General features: G+C 44.6%; 1 protein-coding gene and 1 pseudogene across 6 annotated transcripts in view; one reads left to right on the forward strand and one right to left on the reverse strand.

Annotated features, from left to right (window-relative positions):
* Mtus1 (microtubule associated scaffold protein 1) overlaps nt 1-23,921 on the reverse strand; it is a 164,288-nt gene that overhangs the window by 9,669 nt on the left and 130,698 nt on the right. For 5 of the 6 annotated variants that reach the window (XM_070016322.1, XM_070016323.1, XM_070016321.1 and 2 more), the window contains 3 exons: nt 19,527-19,593; nt 2,756-2,970; nt 714-819 (listed from right to left, as the gene is read on the reverse strand). In XM_070016322.1, coding sequence (XP_069872423.1) covers nt 714-819; nt 2,756-2,970; nt 19,527-19,593 — 388 coding nt within the window. Of the gene's footprint in view, nt 1-713; nt 820-2,755; nt 2,971-19,526; nt 19,594-20,641; nt 20,740-23,921 lie in introns of those variants that run through there. The other variant, XM_070016327.1, reaches the window with a different exon arrangement.
* Nucleotides 9,432-10,848, forward strand: LOC138823099 (protein BRICK1 pseudogene; annotated as a pseudogene).

Consider the following 23,921-nt stretch of genomic DNA (forward strand, 5'->3'; position numbering starts at 1 on the left):
CAGACTCCTGATCTGGAGCTTCTAGGCTCTCTTCAATTTGCTTTTCCTGAATAAAAAAGTCTAAAGTTAAGCTCATCCCTAGCAAAAAGAAGGGAAATGGTATTTATTAAATGTCTACTCAGACGCCATCTATTTTTCTGATGAGAAAAGGCCTGCCTTGTTCAAGTTCATACAGTTCATTTCTACCATATATCCTGTGCCACTCTGTAAATGCAACTGGTTTAGGGCGAAGACTCTGCTGACTACAGTCTGACAGAATGGCTTCTTGCTCTTTCCCTTCCATGAGAAAACTTCTGATAGTGATTGGTGATTAGTGATTGGTGATAACCAAAGATTCTTTATCCAACAACAGCCATCTGCATTCCACCACGGTGCTGTGTGCCACCGTGGACAGGATATAAACATCCCCAATTTCCCAGGGACCTGAAATAGTATCTACCACCATCACCATCACTGCCCTCGACACCAAAAAGACCTTGAAAACCTTTCAAAGTTCATCCTAGTTCCTTAAAAGACTGGCATTTGTAACCAACTATTGTTTGTATCCTTGGGGGAAAAGGGCATCCATTAACAATGGACAATGCAAAAGGCAATGAAGAACACCCCAAACGAATAGCATAGGGCATTCTCTGGAGGGGAAAGTTATGAATCATTTCCGCTTGCTTTTCTATTACCTCATTCTCAGTTTAAATAGAAAAAAAAATCATCCTTGCCTGAAAGGGAGGTTTCATAGGCCTTCTTTAGCAATTCTATTTTCTCCGAGTGGCTAGCTTCAATTTCCAACTTAGAGGTCTCATGGGCGGCATTTAGGTTGTCAAACTGTAAGAAACACACAAAACAATGGTTCAACAGTAAACCCAAAAGTCCTAGGCTGAGTAAACCAACCTCAATGTTAAAAGACTTGACACATAAACTTGCATTTGCATTTAAGGGCATCCTAACATGGGTGAAGAGAAGCCCAGCCCAATTTGGCCTTGCCACGTTCTGCTCCACCTTCCCCAGGAGGAGCACCGGCCTGCAGAGACTGCAGGGTTCCCTGAGGGCAAGGGCAGAGGCCGTGTGAGGAGAGCATCTGTCCACAGCCCCAGGGCCACCTCAGCCCCAGGCCTGCCACACTGACCACAACACCTATCCGCTCCTAGCAGGAGGGGTAAACAGTAGATGCTATGTATATATTTGCCAATTTAAAACCAAAGCTAAAGGTGGCGCTGTGGCTCACGCCTGTAACCACTCAGGAGGCTGAGATCTGAGGATCACAGTTCAAAGCCAGCCAGGCAGGAAAGTCCATGAGACGCTTATCTCCAATAAACCAGTAGAAAACAGGAAGTGGCGCTGTGGCTCAAGCAGTAAAGCGCTGGCCTTGAGCTGAAGAGCGCAGGGGCAGCACCCAAGCCCAGAGTTCAAGCCTCACGACCAACCAAAAAAAAAAAGGGGGGGGGCTGGGAAGGTGGCTCAGTGGTAGAGCGCTTCATGCACGAGGCCCTGGGTTCGATTCCTCAGCACCACATAAGCAGAAAAAAAAAGCTGGAAGTGGCGCTGTGGCTCAAGTGGTAGAGCGCTAGCCTTAAGCTGAAGAGCTGAGGGACAGCGCCCAGGCCCAGAGTTCAGGCCCCACGACCGGACCCAACTCTGGGCCTGGGCGCTGTCCCTCAACTCTTCAGCTCAAGGCTAGCGCTCTACCACCTGAGCCACAGCGCCACTTCCGGCTTTTTTCTTTTTGCTTATGTGGTGCTGAGGAATTGAACCCAGGGCCTCTGGCATGCAAGGCATGCGCTCTACCACTGAGCCACCTTCCCAGCCCCCCAAAAAAATTTTTAAAAAAAGCTAAAAATGGTGAAATAAAATGTAAGCAAGGTTTATGATATATGAGTATATTGGGGAAAAATGAATTAGAAGTGTCTTTTAAGGGAAAAGAAAAACCTTGAAGAAAAGAAGACCTGTATTTTTAGCAGCATAACACCAAGAGCCTGCCAAAGGGCTGTTTTAAACTTTTTATCTTTTCCTTCTTCTTTAAGCACAACGTAAGTACAGTGCTTTGATCATAATTTTAAAAATCCAGTTAAAAATGTATTCATCTAGTAAGCTGGAAGACAAGGAGAAACTCATTAAAGTATGTGAACAAGCAGGTCCTGGTAGCTCACACCTGTAATCTGAGCTACTCAGGAGGCTGATTGCTGAGGATCACTGGGTGAAACCACTCCAGGCAGAAAAGTGGGCCAGACTCTTAACTCCAGTTAGCTACTGAAAAGCCCCAGAAGTATGGCCCAAGTAAAACAAGCTTAGTTGGAGTGTCATGCCCTGAGTTCAAGCCCCAGTACCAATATGCACAGCCACATAGAATGAATAGTACACCAGTCACAATGGTTCATGCTTGTAATCCTAGCTACTCAGGGAGGCTGAGTTGGGGAGGACTGCATTTGAGGCAGCCAGCCGGAGCCAAATGTTCTCAGGACACCCAATCTCAACCAGTAAAAACAAGCCAGGGTGTGGTGGTGGCATATCTGACATCCCAGCTATGCAGAAAGTATAAAATAGGAGGACTGAGGTCCAGGACAACTCAGACAAACACGCAAGGGCCTTATCTCAAAAGTCGCCAAGAAAAAAAGGGCTGGAAGCATGGCAAGCGTGAGACCCTGAGTTCAAACCCCTGTATCATTAAAATGAGAAGTCAAAGAAAAAGCGTGTGCAGGCAATCAATCATGATTCAAGCCAATTAACTACCTCCAAAAAACAGCTCCAGTTCCCAAGCACATACCTGCTCTTGCAGTTGGGTTTTATACTTCTCCGCTTCCTCAATGTAGATGTTCTGAAGCTTCTCACACTCCCCCGTGTAAAATTCCTTCAGTCTGTTCTCCAGTTCGGTTCTATCAGTCTGGTGCTGCTGGTTTAGCTTCTGGACAAATCCTTCATACGCAGTTTGTAACTCATTCCTGGCTATTTCTAACTTCTCACAAGTGTTCGAAGCAGCGACTAAACATAAAGAGAAGATACCATTTAATTGGCCTGTCCAGAAACTTACAACACTCACACACTCATACACCTGTGATGGCTGGGGAAGCACAGTGGTCAGTGGTTAATGGTCAGTGGTTAGTGATCAGTGGACAGTGGACATGAAATGTCTCACCAGCCCATGACGCTGGGATGAACCTTTAAGCAGGGGCCACTGGGACCCTGCACAACATGTCCTCCTCCGGCTCATTTCCTCACTCCAGGCCCAAAGCAATGGAACCAATCAACCATGGGCTGAACCCACCAAAACAGTGAGCAGAAAATACGCCTTGTTTTCTCATAACTTGATAATCTCAAGTAGCCTCTTCTTAAAGCAGCAAAGTGAGCTGACACCCAAATTTTCATGCATAACAAGTATATTGTAAAAAGGATTCATTTTTTGCCACTAAAACCAAAAAAGAATCCCAAATAACCATTAAACACTAAAAACTGACTATCTAGCAAGAAGAGAAGTACTTGAGAAAGAGCTGGGGTTTCCATCAATGACCACAAAAAGAAAAGTCAAGGATTATTCAGGATATTTCCAGTGATGTTACTCCACTCACAGCCTGCCAGGGGTACACGGGAAGATAGCAAAGGAACAGAAACAACTAGGTTGAACATGGTGTCCATGCTTGTGCTTTATTTGAGCAGATTTCAACTTTTATTTTAAAAACACAGTCATATGAGCACAGGGATCTACACACGGGACCCTGAGGCAGAAGGACCACAAGTTGGAGGGATTGTCTTGGGAAAATAAAATAGAAACAAGTAAATATAAGACACACACATACATAAAATATAGTAATAAAAGCAAAACATTGGGGCTGGGAAGGTGGCTCAGTGGTAGAGTGCTTGCCTTGCTTGCATGAGGCCCTCCCTGGGTTCGATTCCTCAGCACCACATATGCAGAAAAAGTCGGAAGTGGTGCTGTGGCTCAAGTGGTAGAGTGCTAGCCTTGAGCTGAAGAGCAGAGGGACAGCACCCAGGCCCAGAGTTCAAGCCCCACCACCAACAAAACAAACAAGCAAACAAAAGCAAAACACATTAAACACCAATCACTGTGGCATTCGAAAACTCATACTTAAAATGCTTTGATATACTACTATGTTGGAAAGGTAAATATCTTAAGAAGGCAAAGTAAGTTGATAAAACAAAACTTACAATCTGAACATCCTACCAAAAGCTAAATCACTCATAATGCGGATATACTGATCAACTACACACAGATACACATGCACACACTGCAGTATATCCTATAACTCAAGTTTTCCAGGAAGCCTGATTTCCCATTGTTGAAAACCATCACAAATCACGGCCCTAAATTCAACCTCCTGTGCTTGCCAAAAAAAAAAAAAAAAAAAAAAAAAAAAAGCCTAATAGTAAAATGAATGATACAATGTTAGCTTCTAGCAACAACCTCCTCTGTTTCAGTTTGAATGTGAAATGCCTCCCACAGTTTCATGTATTTAACTCTTGGTTCTCAGCTAGTGGTGCTGTTTTGGGAGGTTTGGACATGCTAGGAGGTGGGAAGGCTTACCTAGAGAAAGTAGGCCCCAGGAGGCATCCTCTGAAGGTCAGAACTGGTTCCAGTTCCTCCCCCCCTCTTTGCTTCCTATCCACAATGAGGTGAGCAGCCTCCTTTGCATGTTCTGCTGCCTGACCACAGGCCCAGAATCAAGAGAGTGAAGGACTATGGACTGAAATCTCCCAAGTCAGGAGCCTAAATATGTCTTCCTTCCCTTGGGTCGTATATGTCAGGTATTTGGTCATAGTAATTTGAAAGTCTGAGATACTGACAAGATCATGGGGCCAGGATAAGAGGAACTTTTCTCTAAAAGTTTTTCCCCATATTAGACCTTTATATTGAAATAAGTGACAACAGAAAAATATACTTTGCAGCCAAGCAGTGGAGGCATCAAACAGCTTTCTAGCCAGAGAAATTCCGGATTTCACTTAATTCTTTTGGAATTTCAGATACCAGCAATTTTTGTTCTCTTTTAAATCACACACCCATCCAAAAGCTTCTGTCAGAACCAGGGGCATTGAACTGAACTCAATTACTCAGAAACAAGACCTTGGGCTAGAATTTCCAAGTGGATGCTGGTAGTAGCTTACACCTGCCAGATTTAAACATCTCTGCTTATAATCAAGCTTCTGTCCATTTGGATACATAACTACAGTACATCCGACTTTAAAATAAAAAAGGATACACAGAAATCTCATGTTAACCACCGGATAGGGCTGTTTCCTCTGTTTAAAGAAATGAGCAGTAGCACAAATAGTGTACACTTTTGTTGGGCTCTGGGAAAGAGGGAAACGAGAGGTCAGCTGGGGAGAGTGGGAAAGGAGAAAGGGAGAGAGCAGCCAGGAGGGGCAGGTGGTTGACTGCTGTAATTGCACAGCCAAAGGGGCAGGCCCAGCCCTAGACAGTGACCTCAGCCTGCAGCTGTGCCCAGACCTTTGCTCTGTTTACAGTTTGTGGGGTGCCGTGTGCACAACAGGTGGCCTGCAGTTATCATTCACAAGGAGCTCCAGTGTGAATCAGCTGGCCTTAGCAACTAAGGAAACATTTCTTTTCCATAGAAACTACTCCTGAAGAGTGTGTGTGTGTGTGTGTGTGTGTGTGTGTGTGTGTGTGTGTGCGTGTGTGCGTGTGTGCGCGTGCGTGTGTCTGTGTCCCTGTCTCTGTCGTGGGGTTTGAATTCAGGAGCACATGCTCTCACTTGGCTTTTTCTGTTGAGGTCACGTTTGTGCTCTACCACATGAGCCATACCTCCACTTGAGCTTTTTGCTGGCTAGTTGGAGATAAGAGTCTTGTGACCTTTTTACCCATGCTGGCTTCAAACCTTGATCTTCAGATCTCAGACTAGGATTACAAGTGTGAGTTATCAGCACTTGACTACTCCTGAACTATTTTTGAAAAAAAAAAAAATGCACAGGTAGCTGATGCGTGCAAGGCTCCTCAGAAATGTTCCCTGTCTGCTGGGACACAGGTGGCTGGGGGAGGGGGTTGAAACAAGGAGGTCACCCCCTGTTTCTAGACAGACTTTATGCATTTCATAGTATAGGAGGGATTCCATGTCACCTGTGCCTCTACCACTCGTGTCCCCAGCCCACCTCTTCCTGCCTATTCTCCAGAGTACTACTTGTTCTCAGCAAGTAGTACCAGGCAAAGCTACAATCAAAGTCATCCTGAATTTGGAATGAACAAGCCAGAACATCAATGACACCTAGAACAGGTCCCATGCCACAGCCAAATGTCACCCTGGAAAAGGAGAATCAAACTCACCCAGCCCGTTAGCAGTTTCCCTGGCAGAGCAGAAGAAGGACAACAACTTAACTAATCCTCTTGGGTTTTGTAAGAGGGGATGGGTAGACTTACTAATTCCATCTTTCGCTGGTATTCTGGTGAAAAGGAAGCTTGAGCTAAAATGGCTCAGGATGTTCGTTTTCTTTTGAAAAATGACAAAGCTTTCTTCATTTTTATACCTGAGTAGCAGGCTTCATATGAAATAGTTTAATGCACAAGAACATTGACAAACATCTAAAGAGAACAGAGCCAGAATACGCCTGTTCAAATCTCAGCCACGCCACTGATGTGCTACATGATTTCAGCATGATCTTGGCCTGAACTCTGGGCCTGGGCGCTGTCCCTCAGCTCTTCAGCTGAAGGCTAGCACTCTACCACTTGAGCCTCAGCCCCACTTCTGTTTTTTTCTGCTATGTGGGGCTGAGGAATCGAACCCAGGGCCTCATGCATGCAAGGCAAGTACTGTACCATTGAGCCACCTTCCCAGCCCCTGATCTTGAGCTTTTTTTTTTTTTTTTTTTGTCGGTCGTGGGGCTTGAACTCTGGGCCTGGGCGCTGTCCCTCAGCTCTTCAGCTCAAGGCGAGCGCTCTACCACTTGAGCTACAGCGCCACTTCCGATTTTCTGGTGGTTTATTGGAGATAGGAGTCTCACGGTCTCTCCTGCCCGGGCTGGCTTTGAACCGCGATCCTCAGATCTCAGCCTCCTGAGTAGCTAGGATTACAGGCGTGAGCCACCAGCGCCCGGCTGATCTTGAGTTTTTTTTAGCCTACATTTCTCATTCTTAAAAATACAGTGAAGCCAGGCGCCGGTGGCTCATGCCTGCAGTCGTAGCTACTCAGGAGTCTGAGATCTGAGGATCATGGCTCAAAGCCAGCCCACGCAGGAAAGTCTATGAGACTCTTATCTCCAATAAACCACTAGAAAACTAGAAGTGGTACTGCAGCTCAAGCAGTAGAGCGCTTGCCTTGAGCTGAAGAGTGCAAGGACAGCACCCAGGCCCAGAGTTCAAGCTACATGACCAACCCCGCCCCCCCAAAAAAAATGCAGTGACTACATGGCCTTCCCTAAGGAATTAAACATGCAAAGCACCTGGCCCTGTGCCTAGGCGGAGTAAGTGCCCTAATTTATAGCCAATAGAGTCTATTCAAACATACTTGAAGATTCCTCAAAGATATGCCTGGAGTTCCACAACAGAGTATAATAGGAGGGTCAATCTCAAGCACTGCCAAACAGACATACACACATACATCTATAATACATATTTATATACACATTCCTTTACATAGATGATGTTGTGTTTTTGTAGTGCATTTATACCTCAAATCTTTGACCTCTGTGTGTGTGTGTGCACATGTGTGTGTATGTGTGCACACACACTCACCAACACTGGAGCTTCAACTCAGCACCTTGATCAACCTCGCCTCTTGAGGCACTCTACCACTTGAGCCACACCCCCATTCCTACCTCAAATCTTTACCTACTATTGTTCTTGACATTACAGATAACAACATTTTTCTTGTTTTTCCAGAGATGTTTCTTCCCTTCTAAATTAGTCTTTAAAAAAATAGCAGAAAGAACTTAATAAAAGTAAGCCAGATGTCTAAGGCTCACATCTGTAATCCTGGCTCCTCCAGAGGCTGAGAACTGAGGATTGAGGTTCTAAGCCAGTCCAGGCAGAAAAGTTCACAAGCCTCCATTTCCAATTAACCAGCGCAATGCTGGGCTGCAGACAGTTCACGTGTTAGAGTGGCAGCTATGAGCAAGAAAGCTTTTAAAATGAGAGCTGAAGGCTCTGAGTTCAAACCTGGATACTGACATAAAAAAAGTAAAATCTCCAGAAAGGTGATGTCACATGGAAGGCTGTGACTATTTCTGGCAACATGAAGGGGATCTTGACAGGAAGAAAGGATGCATAAGGAAACACGACAGCCATTGTTTGTGAATATCCACTTACCTGATCTGCTTCAGGCAAGCTCTGTATGTGAAGACCTCTTTATTCTCCTTCTTTGGTTAAATATTTTCCCAGTGTCAGAGTTTGAACTTAGAGCTTTCCCCTTACTGGGACTGCTTGCCCAGTTGGTGCTCTATCAGTTGAGCCAAACTTCCAGCCTGACATTTTGCTGGTTACTGTGGAGGTGGAGTTTCACAGACTTTTCCACCCAAGTTAGCTTTGAACCTTTTTTCTCTAGATCTCAGCATCCTGAGTGACCAGGATTACATCAGCACCCAGCTCCTTTCACTGATGATTTGTGAAGGAAATCAGCTGCCTCTCCAACTCTGCTTGTCTGCTTTGTGCCTCTCTAGACACCTGGGAACCTGCCACTTACTCTCAGTTCTGAGCTCTTTCACTATAAACCTCAGGGAAAATATAATTTAATATTTCCTGTCTCCCACCCCCAGAACCATGAATGCAGACATGACCACGATCATTTCCTAATATCCTTCTATAAAGACGAGTCCTATTACAACACATTTCCAAGGCAAGTGTGGGCTGGACCTATTTTTAGAATGAAGAAGTACTGTCAATGAACAAAGTGACCAAGCAGCCATTTTTTTTTTTAAGTAGGCTGAGGGCCAGATATGGTAGTGTATGTCTGTTATCTCAGCTAGTTGGGAGGCAGAAGAAACAGGAGGATTGAGATCTCAGAGGCCAGGCAGGGAAAAAGTTGGTAAGACCATATCCCAGAATGCAAGCCAGAAAAAGAAAAGGGGGTGGGGTGGGGGGGAGGACATATACACACAACGAACACAGGCATTTGCAATCCCAGCTCCTTGGCAGGGAGAGGTAGGAAGATCATGGTCCCAGGGTGGCCAGGCAAAAGTATGAGACACCATATGCAAAGTAGAACTTTCTAGAAACAAAAGGACTAGGAGTGTGAGTGGGGCTCAATTGGTAGAGTGTTTGCCTAGTAATGAGTTGGAAATCAAATTCAGTCTCTTAATACCACGAAAAGAAGATCGGTGATACCAGCACAACAAAGATAGGACACAGACTATTTGAGGCACAGGCATTTCAAACTTTCTGAGCTTGTGTGTGCTGATTAGCAAGGCAGAACTAAATACAACCTGTTCTGGCAGCCATAAGTCAGTCTGATGGGAATAAAGTCAACTGTAGAGTGATGCTCACTATGCTTTGCAGAGTTAAGTCTTCGCAGCGGGTGGGATGGTCACCTGCTCTTAGTTCAGGTTTGGTTTCTGTGAAGGTGCTTTTTCACATCCTCAGCGATCGGGCAGGTAGGTGGTAGGATGAGAATCTTTTCTAAATTTCAAAATTAGCAGCATATGGCTTGCTGATTGCTTTGGTCATGATACCCATGCATCTCTATGAACTACTTACAAAGCCTCCCACAATCCTAACTTGTGAGCAACTGACTTTCATAAAACACCTGCGCTCAGCAAATCAACCTCCATAAATAACAGCACTCCGCCTTTACAACTCTGCTCAAGACTTGCAAAGGGCCTCTCACATTTAATTCATCATGTCATCTAATAAATGCAGCAAGTTGAAAATAAGACATCATCATAAATCTCATTTTACCACAAAGGGAAGCAAGGTAGTAAATCTGGGTGGAGACCTTCCTTGAGTTCCCCACAGATTCACAGCACAGCGCACCCACTGACCACCTTCTCAACTTGAGCCCAGGAGGAGAAGCTCATTCAGAGGTACAACGGAACCCAGCAATGCTAGGCCTCAGTTCTCTTGGAGAGGCGCTGCTTAGAGTGAAGATATTGATAACACATGATAAAAACGAGCCCCCCCCCCAATCTTTCCTCTACAACCATTAGTCCTGACAAAGTTGCTGGCAGATGAGTGATACCCAGGCCAGTCAGCCTATCTTCCATCTTCTAACACAGCACCAGCCAGACTGCCACTGAACCTCAGCGTTATCCCTACCCAGCTCTGGAGCTGCCTGGAGCTGAGCTGAGCTCTGAAATGACGTTCAGCTCATGCATCTGTCAACAAAGGGCTGAAGAACAGATGCTCTTTTTTTTTTTTTCCCAACCAACAATCCACGTACACATAAAAATATCCGGGAACAAAGTGGATCCAAGACAAAAACATAGCTGAGTGAGATCATGTGAAAAAGGAGTTTGGTTCAATCGAATGAATACATTCAGTGCCAATTAAAAGATGATTTCGAGTCAGGTGCTAACTCTCTGCCACTTCTCCCTGGGGAGTCATTCCCAGGGTATAAGGGGCAAACGAACCAGTTAAAGTTATTGGTGAGCACAAGCCCTGGAAGACGAGGTCCAGGGTTGGACTCATCATTCACTTGGAGCTATTGATAAAGGCACCAGGCTGGAGGGTGCACGCGCAGTTATCCTGCTCGAGGATCCAGTGCAGCGAGAGATCCACCAGGACTGGGCGAACCAGGAATACATTGAACTCATCACCTGCAGCATCCAGAAAATCGCGGACTTTCTCAACTCGTTTGATATGTCTAGCTGTTCAAGACTCGCAATACTAAATGAGAAACTGACAGCCCTTGAGCGGAGAATAGAGTACATTGAAGCCAAGTGACAAAAGGTGAGACACTCACCTAGAACTGTGCCGTGCTGCTGACAAGTTGCTGTTCGGGGCATAGGCAGTGTACACGGGGGCGTGTGATGTGGCGTGGGGGACTGGGAAACAGCATTAGGGGTTTGTACTTCTTGAGTAACGCTTCATGGAGCTGTGGTTAAATGTAGTGGAGGGGTGGAGCCTGGAGCCTGGGACTCTACGCAGCTCCTCGCACTTCTCACGCCCAGATTTTCCTTCCTGTTCTCATTGCCTCTGCACTGATCCCATCAACAGTCCTGGTCTGCTCCCCAACCGAGGTGGGCGGTAGGAGGTGGGGAGCAGTCCTGGCTAGGACCCCCAGACCTGGCAGTGTGGCTGCCAGGGAATGTTGTTGCCAACCTACCAGTTTCTTATTTAAGGTCACTGACAGGTCCTCACGTGGCTTGAAAGGGACACTTTCAGACTTTTCTGTCACTTGGGGTGTCTGTACCTCTCATATTTCCCTAATAAACTCCTTAACTTAAAAAAAAAAGCACCAGGCTGAATACTGGTTGCTCACATCTGTAATCATAGCTACTCAGGAGGCTGCGATTTGAGGATTTTGATTTAAAGGCAGCCTGGGCAGGGAAACTCTTTTGTATTTTATTGTCGAGGTGATATGCACAGGGGTTACATAAGGTAACGGGTACATTTCTTGTCTAACATTGTTTTGCTTCCCTTGTTTTTCTCCCACTTTCCCTCCCCCCCCCCCAAGTTGTAAAGTTCATTTTTAACACAGTGTCTTGTGAGTATCTCTGTTGCACTGGTTCACCCTTTGTCCTTTGTGAGACTCTTATCTTCAATTAACCACCAAAGAGCTGAAGTGGGGCTGTGGTTCAAATGGTAGAGCACTAGCTTTGAACAAAAACTCAAGGACAGCACCCAGGCCCTGAGTTTAAGCCCCAGGACTGGGAAGAAAAAAAAGGGGGGGGGAGGGGAACACTAGCTTCACCTGGGTGATATCCAAAGGACATTTCTGGCTAAACTGAATGTGAATTGGTGGGCATGAGCACTGAGATGTTGAACCCTCTAACTAGATGTTTTATCACACAAGGAAGTTTGAGAACTACTGTTCTTGAAAACTAGCATTAAATGAGACAAGGTAAATGTTGAGAGCTTAGAGTTAGAACAAGCATCAGGAGAAGAGAGAATGTTCCATGGGTTTCCAAAGCCAAACAGCATGGCATTTTGTACTTCTGCAGGTGAAGGAATACAGCCTTCTACTTAGAAATACAGCCAAAGTCCAAATTTAAGACAGATGGACAGGAAAAGAATGGCCTCATTTGAAGTGGAGATCAACTCCATCTTTTAACAGCTCAGCGAGATAAACAGCTTTTGAGTATACAGTTGGTTTCTATCATCCTAAAAGATTTTCATGAAATCCTCCTTCAAAGAAAATCACTCTTGGAATTTTGTAACTCAGAAGTGACTTAGCTATAAAGTTACTTTATTTTTCTTATCCAAGTCATGGGACTTGAACTTAGGGCTATTGCCGTCCCTGAGCTTTTATGTTTAAGGCTAGTGTTCTACCACTTGAGCCATAGCTTCCCCTTCTGGATTTTTGGTTGTCATTTGGAAGTAAGAGTCTCACAGGCTTTCCTGGTCAGCCTGGCTTCAAATGGCAATCCTCAGATCTCAGCCTCCAGAGCAGCTAGGATTATAGTTGAGTTATCAGAGCCCTGCTTTAAGTTACTTTAAATACACAGCTTTGTTAAACCAAAGTTAGAGCCAGATCTAGAAGGGTAAAAGAGTGAGCACATTCCAGAACGTGTAAGCTAATCTGAGTTCATGGACACCAGAGCAGTGTTGATTACATGATTTGTACACTGCTTTTAACTTTTGAATGTAAGAAGATTTTGTAATTTAACAATACTTTATTTCTGAAAGATTCCAAAAGTAGCCATTGATGCAAACTCATGTTGTTTCAAATGACTTGTAAACATACACACACACAAGTTACATGAAGCTTTTCCTGCTATGGTAGGTCTAGTGATTTGGGCTCCTCTCCAAATTCTGCTTCCAAGATGTCTGGCATTGTGGAAGTTACTTGACTTCTAAGTTTGCCACTCAAACATGCCTCTCTTGTGTCATAGTTTTCAGAATAAGAGGCAAGATCCAGTAGCCTTTATATTGTTACTATAGGAACCCCAGGAATAGTCTGTGAATTAAGGCTTATAATTCCATTGGGCCAGATATTGGTGGTTCACATCTGAGGATCACGGTTCAAAGTCAGCCCAGGCAGAAAAAGGTCTGTGAGACTCTTTATCTCTAATAAACCATTCAAAAAAATAGAAAGAAAGAAAGAAAGAAAGAAAGAAAGAAAGAAAGAAAGAAAGAAAGAAAGAAAGAAAGAAAGAAAGAAAGAAAGAAAGAAAGAAAGAAAGAAAGAAAGAGAATCCTGAGGTGGAACTGTGGTTCAGATGGTAGTGTGTTGTTAGCCTTGAATGAAAATGCTAAAGGACAACACCCAAGCCCTGTGTTCAAGCCCTGTACCAGCACTCCCTCCAGATCCCCCCAAAAAGAACCAACAATAAAAAACATTGGGTTTACAAAATAGAAACCATCAGGACTAATGTATAAAACATATTGAGACTTAGCTGCAAGTTCTTATGGCTAAAAATTAATTTTAAAATACAAATACCTCTCTTTATTACTACAGATGGCAAACATATGATTCAAAGAACAGTAAGAAAAAAAGCAAAAAGAACTCCAAAAGATGAGGGAGGACCTATGCGGCAGCTTTTATTCAACATGACTATAGAAGGAATCAGAAGCAGAGGATATACCTGTCTACCCCCACCCCCGTCTCAGAGGCAGAAGTTTACAGCAGATGTAGACCATTAAATCTGATTATAAACTCTATCAAAGACTGACATCTCCAAAATGATCTACTGATCAGCTGGGATCATCAGACATGTTTCCAAGAGAATTGTAGCTCACCTTTGTTATTCAAACTGAAGGACAGAAATGTCCTAGTTAAAACAGTGTGTAGGAAAACATTCGCATACAGCCCCTTCAAGTTTAGCTATGACAACGGAAAAAATGACATCCTTAACCTCCATCTTTAGCTGCAAAATCCTTCCCTGCAGTCTAAGCACTGAGTATGTGACACAAGGTGGTAGAACTACCAGCCTGGCACCTTTGAAGCATCATAGCTCTAGGTAGTGACAAGAAGAATATAAACAAACAACTGTAAGAACCAAGTCTGCATGGGCACAGAGTAAGTACGCTGAAGGGCATAGCAAAGTCAAAACTAACTAGCTTGAAAGATGGGGGAGGGGCAAGAAACTCAACTGAAAATAAGGCTATTTTAGCTAGGATTTAAACATGAGAAAATGGGGAGCTGAGAGCCAAGAAAAGAAGGGTAGTACAAAGTAAAAAAAGAAGTTATGCTAAAGAGTGGACAGAGATATGAATTAGCCTGTGACTGTGAGGACAAAGATGTGAGAATGAAAGGAAGGTCAGCCAGACATCAAGCAAGGATGAATGATCTTGGGTGTTCAGGCTGTTGTGTGCTTTAATATATCGGAACCTTTTCTCCAAAACCATTTAGATTTGTTCAAACTGTCCAGTAGAACTGGGTGCAGGTGGCTCATGCCTGTAGAATCCTAGCTACTCAGTAGACTGAGATCTGAGAATCTGATCCAGCCCATGCAGACAAATTTGTGAAACTCTTATTTCCAATTAACTGGCAAAAAAAAAAACAGAAATGGATATGTGGCTCAAGTGGCAGAGCACTAGCTAAGAGTAAAAAAGCTGAGCAAGAATCCTGAGTTCAAGCCCCAGGACCAAAATGAAAACACCGTCCAGTAGAAAGTTGGGTATGACTGCACATTCCTGTAATCTCAGCACTCTGGAAGTTGAGGAATAAGGATCGTGAATTCAAGACCAGCCAGGGCTATATAGCAAGACCCTTATGTCAAGACAAATCCCCATTAAGGATGCATATCTGATTTTATATATAGTTCTGGGCACATATGAAGAGAGATGTGGGCTAAGATGGGTAGTTACTTGGAAAGGTTGAAGAATCATAGCCCAAAGCTGGCTGTGGGCATAACCTTGAGACCCTATCTGTGTGACTCTGATATTAAATAGTTGCCTGGAGAACTCAAGGCCCTGTGTTCAAATCTTCTTATGACAAAAAAAAAAAAAAAAACCACAAATATACTGGGTATAAATTAAAATAATGGCAGCCAGAATGCTGAGGACGCATGGATCTGGATAAGTTTTAATAAGATACAGACTGATATCCAGGTAGAGGAAGAATGCTGGCTTAGTTAACAAGAGACTTAGTAACACCACTACACAGGCTGAGAAGTGCACTGTGCCCAACAGGCTTCTGTGAGGAGACACTGGAATGGGTTCTGGAAGCAAGGGGCTGTGGATGGTTCATCTGGATGAGCCCTTCTCCAGGAAGCATGCACCTGCAGCCCAGGAAGGAGAGCACTTAGGCAAACAGAGGTAAAAGGCAAAGCCAGGAGTGGATGAGCAAACCACTGATGTCACCACCACCTGTGGGGCTAAGCGAGTTTGTGGTAGGCCTACTGTAGACATCTCGACAGTCAGGAAACAGGACTGCAGTGCAGCAACCAGGCAAAGTGCTGGCCTTCAGTTTAAAAACATCAGAGGACACAGCAACGTGACTCCGTCTCATTGTCAAAACGGGTGGAACAGGCAGAGGTGGTAGAACTTCAAGTTCAAGACCAGCCTGAGTTCCAGAGTCCAAAGCTGTATTTATTCACACAAACAAAGACAAGGGACTCTGCAAATAAAATGTCTTTTAGAATAGTGGGTTTATGAGCTAGCCTTGCTTCAAAATTTTTCTTTTCACACTTTTTTCTTATAATATAAAGGACCTTTAAAACCTCAAACACCAATAAACATCAATGACTATGTATTCATGCAGATGAAAAGATTATGGTTTTTCAAAAAAAAAAAAACCCTACAACAACTCTTGGCAATTAAGAACTTCACTGCCTGAAAATAACAGAAAAACACAAACCTAGTAACTACCTCGGTGCAAAATATCTGCGAATGACTGGATGTGGAGAGCCTCTTGGTTTTGTTCTGTGACGATGGGAAACAGGGTTTTTTGGAAGTTTTTTTTCAGAAGCAGAGGTTAGCCATTGTGTGGGGCGTGTGGCTCAGATGGCAGCAATAGGCTGGCTGCATTTCAGTAAGATGGCTTCCCTTTGGTAGCAGAGGACCCTTGCCAAGGTAACTCGTGACAATGGGAAAGCTGGTCAGTGGTAGGGATAAATGGTGACCTTTAAATTCTAAAAGCTACAATCACAGACTCTACTAGGGTGTCGGTGCTCCTGAATTTATGAATAGGCTTCTGAGTAGGCTTCTGTTCTTTGCAACTGTGGTTTAGGAACTGTGTCCCAATGTTCAGAAAAGGTATAGGGGAAAAAAAATTAACCAGTGGAAGAATGACATTCATCACCCCTTTATGACTATTGGAGAAAAAGGTAGAAATATTGATGACAAGGCGGTGGTGACAATGGGCCTCTTAAGATACCTGGACCATGTACTATATGGTTGGTTCAAATATTACCAACTCCAGCAACACAAACAAATATGTACAGACTTCATGCCACTGATGAGGAAATTGTACTCAAGGGGCTAGGCATGGAGGGACAAAAACTTACACGACTAACTCTATACTGAACTCAGATATCTGGGGAAAAGATTGAGTCTCACCTCCATTTGCATCTGCAAGAGCCTGTCCTGAGGGATTTCTACTAACATTTCACCTGATTACCATTGCTTTCCACAATATGGCTTGTGCCCACACAAAATAGCCAGCGAGTTTAATTACTATACAGCTTTAAAATTACACACACTTCGTAATAGCTATTATTTAATAACAGTTAACACCTAGTGCTAGACACTTTACCCTGTAATATGTTTGTATTACCTCATGAGAACCTCAAAACCACCCTGGGACAATTACTGCTGCCATTTTACAGAGAATGCAATGGACACAGGAGAGAGTATGTGTGACTTGCTCCAGGCCAATCAGCTACCAGGCATTTAAACCTGGACGCTGTAATGGTATAGTCCCAAAACATCTCACTGCCTCAACTTTGAGGACTGTGTTATGTGAGTCCATCCTTTCCCTCTCAGGCCCAGCTGACACTAACAATCCAACCGCCAACTCGGGAGTGCAGTCACTACAAGTGTTTAAAATGTCCTCACCCCTCACAGAACTGAACCATTTGCAAATGCCTTATGCTGTTGTTCAAGCAAAACTGCCTGATTGAACAGCAGCAGTGTCACCTGCCTTGATCCAACCTCCGGTGACAGAATATGGGACAGGCCACCCATGGCATCCGACACTCAGGCAGCAGCGGGACGTCTCTCCTTGTCAGAAAAGGGAGAGTGGGTACACACTGAGGGCTACTTCCTGGCTGGAGGTATTGAGTGGCTGGGTCCCCATTTATATCGTGTAATTGGGCCATACCCTAGAAAGTTAAAGGAGGATCAGCCACTCAGGCAGAGTCAATGAGCCCAGTGTTTGTTTCTCAGTTCTCAGTGTGGAGAGAGCCGAAACCTGAAACACAAGGCAGACGCAGTGCCACCTCCACCGGTTCCTGATGAACTCCAGAGCACACAAAAAGGCCTCTTTCCTGTTCCTAACTTTCTATCCACAATTGCATTTCAGGCAGAGACCCAGCAGATTAAGCTGCCTTTCTGGGCAGTCAAAAGGGCAGCAGTCAGGCCATGCGGCAGGAAGCCTTCTGAGTCCAAGGGCTGGGCTGCCTCACAGCTGGGCTTCCCCTGAACTGCTTCCCAAGCCTGGGAGTTAAGTTACTTTCATTCCTTCTTCCTTCCTTCCTTTTTTTTTTCTTTCTTCCCTTCTTTCCTTCTTTTTGTCTTTTTTTTTTTTTGTTCTTGTTGTTGTTGTGAGTTGTGGGGGCTTGAACTCAGGGCCTGGCTGCTACCCCAGAACCTATTTGTGCTCAAGGCTAGTGCGCTACCACGTGGGCCACAGCTCCACTTCCAGTTTTGGAGTGGTTAACTGGCGATAAGAGTCTCACAGGGACTTTTCTGCCTAGGCTGGCTTTCAACCCATGTCCCTCAGATCTCAGCCTCCTGAGTAGCTAGGATTACAGGCACTGGCAGTTTCATTCTTCTTAATAGTATTTTCCTGTGAAGGATCCTTCATTCCTATAGCGTGAGACAAAGTCAAGAATGATGTCTTCTAAAGAGTTTGGCTTTGCCTACCAATGGTGAAGAGAGCAGAGAAAGGTACAGAAAGTGTGGACCCCACATGCACAGGCTCTGTTTGGCCCACTCTTGGTGGCCGGGTGCTGGTGGCTCACACCTGTCATCCTAGCTACACGGGAGGCTGAGATCTGAGGATTGGGGTTCAAAGCCAGACAGGGCAGGAAATTCCCCCTGAGACTCTTATCTCTAACTAACAACCAGAAGTAGCACTGTGGCTCAAGTACTAGAGCACTTGCCTTGAGCTGAAGAGCTGAGGGACAGTGCCCAGGCCCAGGGTTCAAGCCCTACAACCAACCAACCAACCAAAAAACAAAAACAAAAAAACAGAGGGGCTGGGAAGGTGGCTCAGTGGTAGAGCGCTTGCTTTGTATGCATGAGGCCCTGGGTTCTATTCCTCAGCACCACATAAGCAGAAAAAGCTGGAAGTGGCGCTGTGGCTCAAGTGGTAGAGCGCTAGCCTTGAGCTGAAGAGCTGAGGGGCAGCACCCAGGCCCAGAGTTCAGGCCCCATGACCGAACCAAAACAAAAAAAAAAACCCAGAATGGTTCTGCAGATCAGACTAGCAATGCCTAAATACTATTCTTACCTAGGGGAAAAAAAATAGGCAGATTCTTTTCCAAACTGGGCAGACAATTTGTTTCTGTAACTTCTACTTAATGCATGCGTTCAGTGGTTACTGTGCTAGGCTGCGTAGCTCTCCCACACAGGAGACCCTCAGCACTGTCCGTTCACCCCATCACAGTAGCTAAGGCCAAAAGGGCAGTATTGTCTTTGTCTCTTGCTGGGGATCTCTAGGACAGATAAGAACTTAAAATAGTGGCCTGGCCTATGAACAGCGGCAGTAACAGACATAGAGTAACCTCAGGATCTGGGTGGCTATTGGGCCCCAGTTTCGTCCAACTGGTAAGATTAGTATGGAATACACCTCTTTTTCAGATGGGCCACCTTCAACTTTATACTCATACTACTCACAAACCATCTCCACGAAGTATATGACTGTATTCCAGGAGGGGAATAGCCTCAACACTTTTTAGATATGAAAAGTGATTCAGAAACAAAAAGCAAAAAACCATGATGGAATTATTTAACAGGAATCCACTTGGTAACAACAGCCCTTCTACCCCCTCTCTTCAGCAAGAGACATGCTTTGGTCATCAGAGGCTCCGCTGGGCTTAAGTCAGATCTGTGCCAGGAATTCTGTGAACTTAAGGTCAAGCTGCCAAGATTCAAAAGAAATGTGGACACTAAGTGTTTGTACAGATAAGGGAGAAAGAGAGCAGGACTGCCAGCAAGCAACTTCAGCCACAATGCAGATGAGAAGACCACATTTTCCAATTCTCCCATGTTTACACACACATACACACACATACACACACACACACACACACACACACACACACACACACACACACACACACACACACACACACACACACACACACACACTTACCTAGCTCTCCTCGGAGGTTAACAAGTTCTTGAGATAGAGTTTTGTGTTGCTTCAGTGTTTCCTCCCGCTGTGGGAAGAAAAAAAAAAAAAACACCTGGAGTTATTCATGTTTTGAAGGGGGTCCCTTTCAGTAAAGTACCCACACTTGTTATCTTTAGGGGTTTAAAAAAAAATGAGATCCAGAATGGAGAAGTCAAGATACAGATCACTTAGGCTAACAGTTTTGTGTTATCAGAAAACACAGATGTCCCAGAGTTGTGAAGGAAATTCCTGTTTCAAAAATCTGTATTTTCACAGGTCCCAGAGAAACTTTCCTTTGAGGAGCTGAATGGCTCATTTACACATATTTGCTGTGAGTCAATGCTTCATTGTGGATCCATAGAACCTTCTAGCTAATGCATACTGTACTTAAGATGTAATATGCTCTCCTCCAAGGGCAATAAAGACCTAATCAGGTTAAGATAAATATTTAATGTTCTAAACACAGGCACTTGTATGGACTTTGTCCTATATCCACAAACCAGAAAGTTTTGTTCAAAGGACTTTTTTTTTTCCTAAAAGGAAAAGTTTTGTTACAGAACTATGACCAAAGGAGAAGAGAATGAGAATCTTTGAAAACTCAATTAATTGTACCCAGGGAACACACTAGGTTCAAAGGATTATAGCCTGGAGCTGCTATCATTCTAAATTGATGTTAGAAAAAAAAATGAACTAAATGAAACCAGGCAGCTGTTTCCACATTAAAAACAAAACAAAACATGTATCAACCCTGAGATAAAGAATACATTTCTAAGTAACCAGCAACTCACACATCCACATCCACAAATACAGTTGTGAGGTCAGATTCCTGAACACCCAGGGCATAACTAAGAAAGACATCTCCTTAGTTCTTCCCGGGCTTCCTGCCCTAGGCCAGACCACCCCAGGGCATCTCCATGGTGTTACAGACATGACCTGTGCCCTTTGCAGCCAGACCAGAGTTGCTTGTCATTCCACACACTTGCCCAATTCCAGACACCCTCCATCCTCCTCCTCCTCCTCCTCCTCCTCCTCCTCCTCCTCCGCCTGGTCCCTGATGGTCTTCCAGCAAAGCACTACAAACAAACACTCATTACCCTTGTAGCCGCACATGGAGGAGAGAGGCACATTTTGCTGCTGGGGCAGCCCATGTTCCAGCTTCTGTCTCCAACTCCCCCACCCCCTGCACCGTCCAAGGAGTGCACAGGTGGCCGCGCCTCCCACCCCTCGGCTCCATTCAAAGCTCTACCAGGAAGAGCGCCATTGGCCCTCCGTGGCCGTCCTGCCTGTCCTGCAGGTTACCGTATGCCTCAGACTCCTCTCTCCCCACAGAAGCTGATACTGCAGCTTCTGCCTTTGGCACAGGCAGCCTGCGATTACTTAAAGCCACAGCCCTTCATTTCAGGAAAAACGAGAGCCAGACATTAGACTGATCGATTGCCACTTACTTAAGTATCAGCTGGGATGGTGGGAACAAAAACTGACCCTCTCTCCACGGATAATGGAGTTATTTTTAGATTTGTGGGCCTTTTTTTTTCTTTCACTCCCCTCTCTAATTGAGGCCATTAGATTATCACACTAATAGAAAAGGGAAACTTGTTCTTTGAAACCCATATACTAAATGAGGTTATGAACTAGGTGAAGGGCAAGCAAAGGGAGGGGGCGTTGTGATTCAGAATTGCAAATGACATTACAAATTGAAAACTGTTTCTCTTGAAATGTGATTACTTAATGTAGTCCAAGCTAGGCACTGAGAGCTCACGCCTATCATCCTAGCTACTCAGGAGGCTGAGATCTAAGGATCCTGATTCCACGCCAGCTCACAGCAGGAAAGTCCATAAGACTCTTATCTCCAATTTACCACCAGAAAACCTGAAGTGGTGTGGTGGCTCAAAGTGGTAGAGCACTAGCCTTGAGCAAAAGAGCTCAGGGACAGTGCCCAGGCCCTGAGATCAAGCCCCATGATCATCAAAAAAAACACAAGCAGAAAAACATAGTCCACAGATCAGGGTGGTGGGGGAGGGGAGGCAGTGGAGGACTAGTACTGGGGCTTACACTCAGCTTGAGCTTGAGTGCTATCCAGGAAGCTTTTTTTTTGTCAGTCCTGGAGTTTGAACTCAGGGCCTGGGCACAGTCCCTGAGCTATGTCGCTCAAGGCTAGTGTGCTACCACTTTGAGTCACAGCACCACTTCCTGTTTTCTGGTGGTTAACTGGAGATAAGAGTCTCATGGACTTTCCTGCCTGGGTTGGCTTGGAATCACCATCCTCAGATCTCAGCCTCCAGAGTAGCTAGGATTACAGGTGTGAGCCACCTCCCCCAATTCACTGGATTTTTTTTTAAGACTGTAGTGTTGATTTAAGTGCTATTAAGTGCTAGAGATGTCATCTACTACTTTATCATATTCTACATTTACTTTTTTTTTTGCCCTAGTCCCTTAACAATAGCTAAAGGAGTGTAAACACTAGCATGAGGATTCCACAGTAGCTCGAATTTAAGAAAAAAAAAATTGTTTTGGTGGGGGGAGGAGGTCTGGCACCAGAAGCTAGTGAGGTTGAAAATAGAAAGACTGTGGTTCAAGGCAAGCTCTGGCAGAAAGTTTGTGAGACCCCTTCTCCAGCCTAGCAGGGGCACAGTGGTGCATGCCTGTCATCCTAAGCTAGGAAGGACGCTGAGACTGAAAGGTCTGCAGTTCTAGGTCAGCCTGGGCAGAAAAGTATGCAAGACTCCATCTTAACAAAAACCTGGTAGGTGTAGTGACAAGTACCTGTCACCCCAGCAATGATGGGGAGCCTAAAATAGGGTCACTGTGGCCATGTGTATTTCTGGGCAGGAAGTGAGCCCCTATCCCCACACTCTAAAATAAAAAGCTCAAAAAGGGCTGGAGGTAAGCTTAGTAATTGAGCACCTGCCTACCAAGCACAAGGCCTTGGTTTCAAAACCCCAGGACCACCACCAAAACTTTTGTTGAGTCGTTTTGGCCTTAGTACTATCCTAAATGTGTGTGTGTGTGTGTGTGTGTGTGTGTGTGTGTTTAATGTTGTATTAAGTTGTTCTAATTGTTCACAAGCTTTTAAAAATAGTAAGTCATTGGTTTTTAGTTTAACAGTTTTTGGTTTAAAGTTTGACAATCAAAATAATGGAAGAAAATAAACTAATATATATTATATAATATATATATATATGTATATATGCTCTTAATCTCAAATTTCAGGCTTTCTTTCGTTGATTGATCTAGTTCAGACCATTGGTAGCAAGTTTTGCCACTCAAACGATAGGAAAAGCAGAAGATATCTTTGTAGTTATCCACAAGTGGTCCCAAAACACACTCAGTGAACTTGGGTACAGTCACTTTCCAATAGTAGCCAAGTTGTTAATAGAAGGAAGAAATGGCAAGAAAATCAAATCATTCCCCACTTTTACAGAAACCAAAAGGTGAGAAAGATTTAAAACTGCTGATGGCATATTCAAAGCAATTCCATAAAAGCCATTCTCTTCCATCCCAAATACTACCAGGTGACAGTTTTTGCTTAGGAAGGATGTCTGTGGGATAAGCAATGTCAGTCTTCATGTGGCCATTTCCCTCTATGTCCCCTGCACTCAACCATCCCATCCTCAGTGCCTTAGAAACCATTTATATCTCCAGATACCTGCCAATCACAGAAACAGCCAACTGTAGCCACCTTTCATTCTGTGTCCCAATGATTGTTCCAAATCAGCCAACTCATAAGAATGGAGGTGTGGCGCAAATGGTCATGTGTCAGCCTTGAGCAAACAAGCTAAGCACAAGAGCATGAGGCCTTCAGTACAAGCCCCAGTTCTTGCACAGAAGTGAGCTAGCTCTTCTTCCTTAATACTGTGTCTCACTCAAATCTTCTGTCCTTTTCTCTGAGGGGTGCTAGATTAGTATTTCATGTTCTTTGTGTCTGTAAACTTCCTTGCTCAAAAAGTCTCTCGTTGGGTGTATTACAAACAAAATTCAGGGCTGAAAGTGTAGCTCCGTGCGAGAGCAGGTGCTCAGCCTGTGTGAGGCTCTGGGGTTACATCCCCCACACCAAGAAGGAAAAGGGAAGGAGAAGGGGAAGGAAGATCATTGCAGTTCCTTGGACCTGAGTCCTCCAGCTCATTCTCAGAATCTCAGCCTTTCCTGTGCAAGTCCCAGCCGCCATGATTACCCCACCGCCACAACGCTGTCAATGCCAGCCTCAGACGATGACCAGCTTTCTTTGCCTGATCCATTCTGTAAGTCACCTGGAATGTTAAATGTCAGAAGCATCATCCCTTCCTCTCACCTCAATGCCCGGAAGTGACATTTATCATCCTAATTCGTTTCTACTTTATTAATCAAGCAGTTTTTATAGCCCATACTATTAAAAAA

The sequence above is a fragment of the Dipodomys merriami genome, unplaced genomic scaffold (genome assembly GCF_024711535.1).
Source record: "Dipodomys merriami isolate MVZ:Mamm:240054 unplaced genomic scaffold, mDipMer1.0.p SCAF_12, whole genome shotgun sequence".
Classification (NCBI taxonomy): Eukaryota; Metazoa; Chordata; class Mammalia; order Rodentia; family Heteromyidae; genus Dipodomys; species Dipodomys merriami.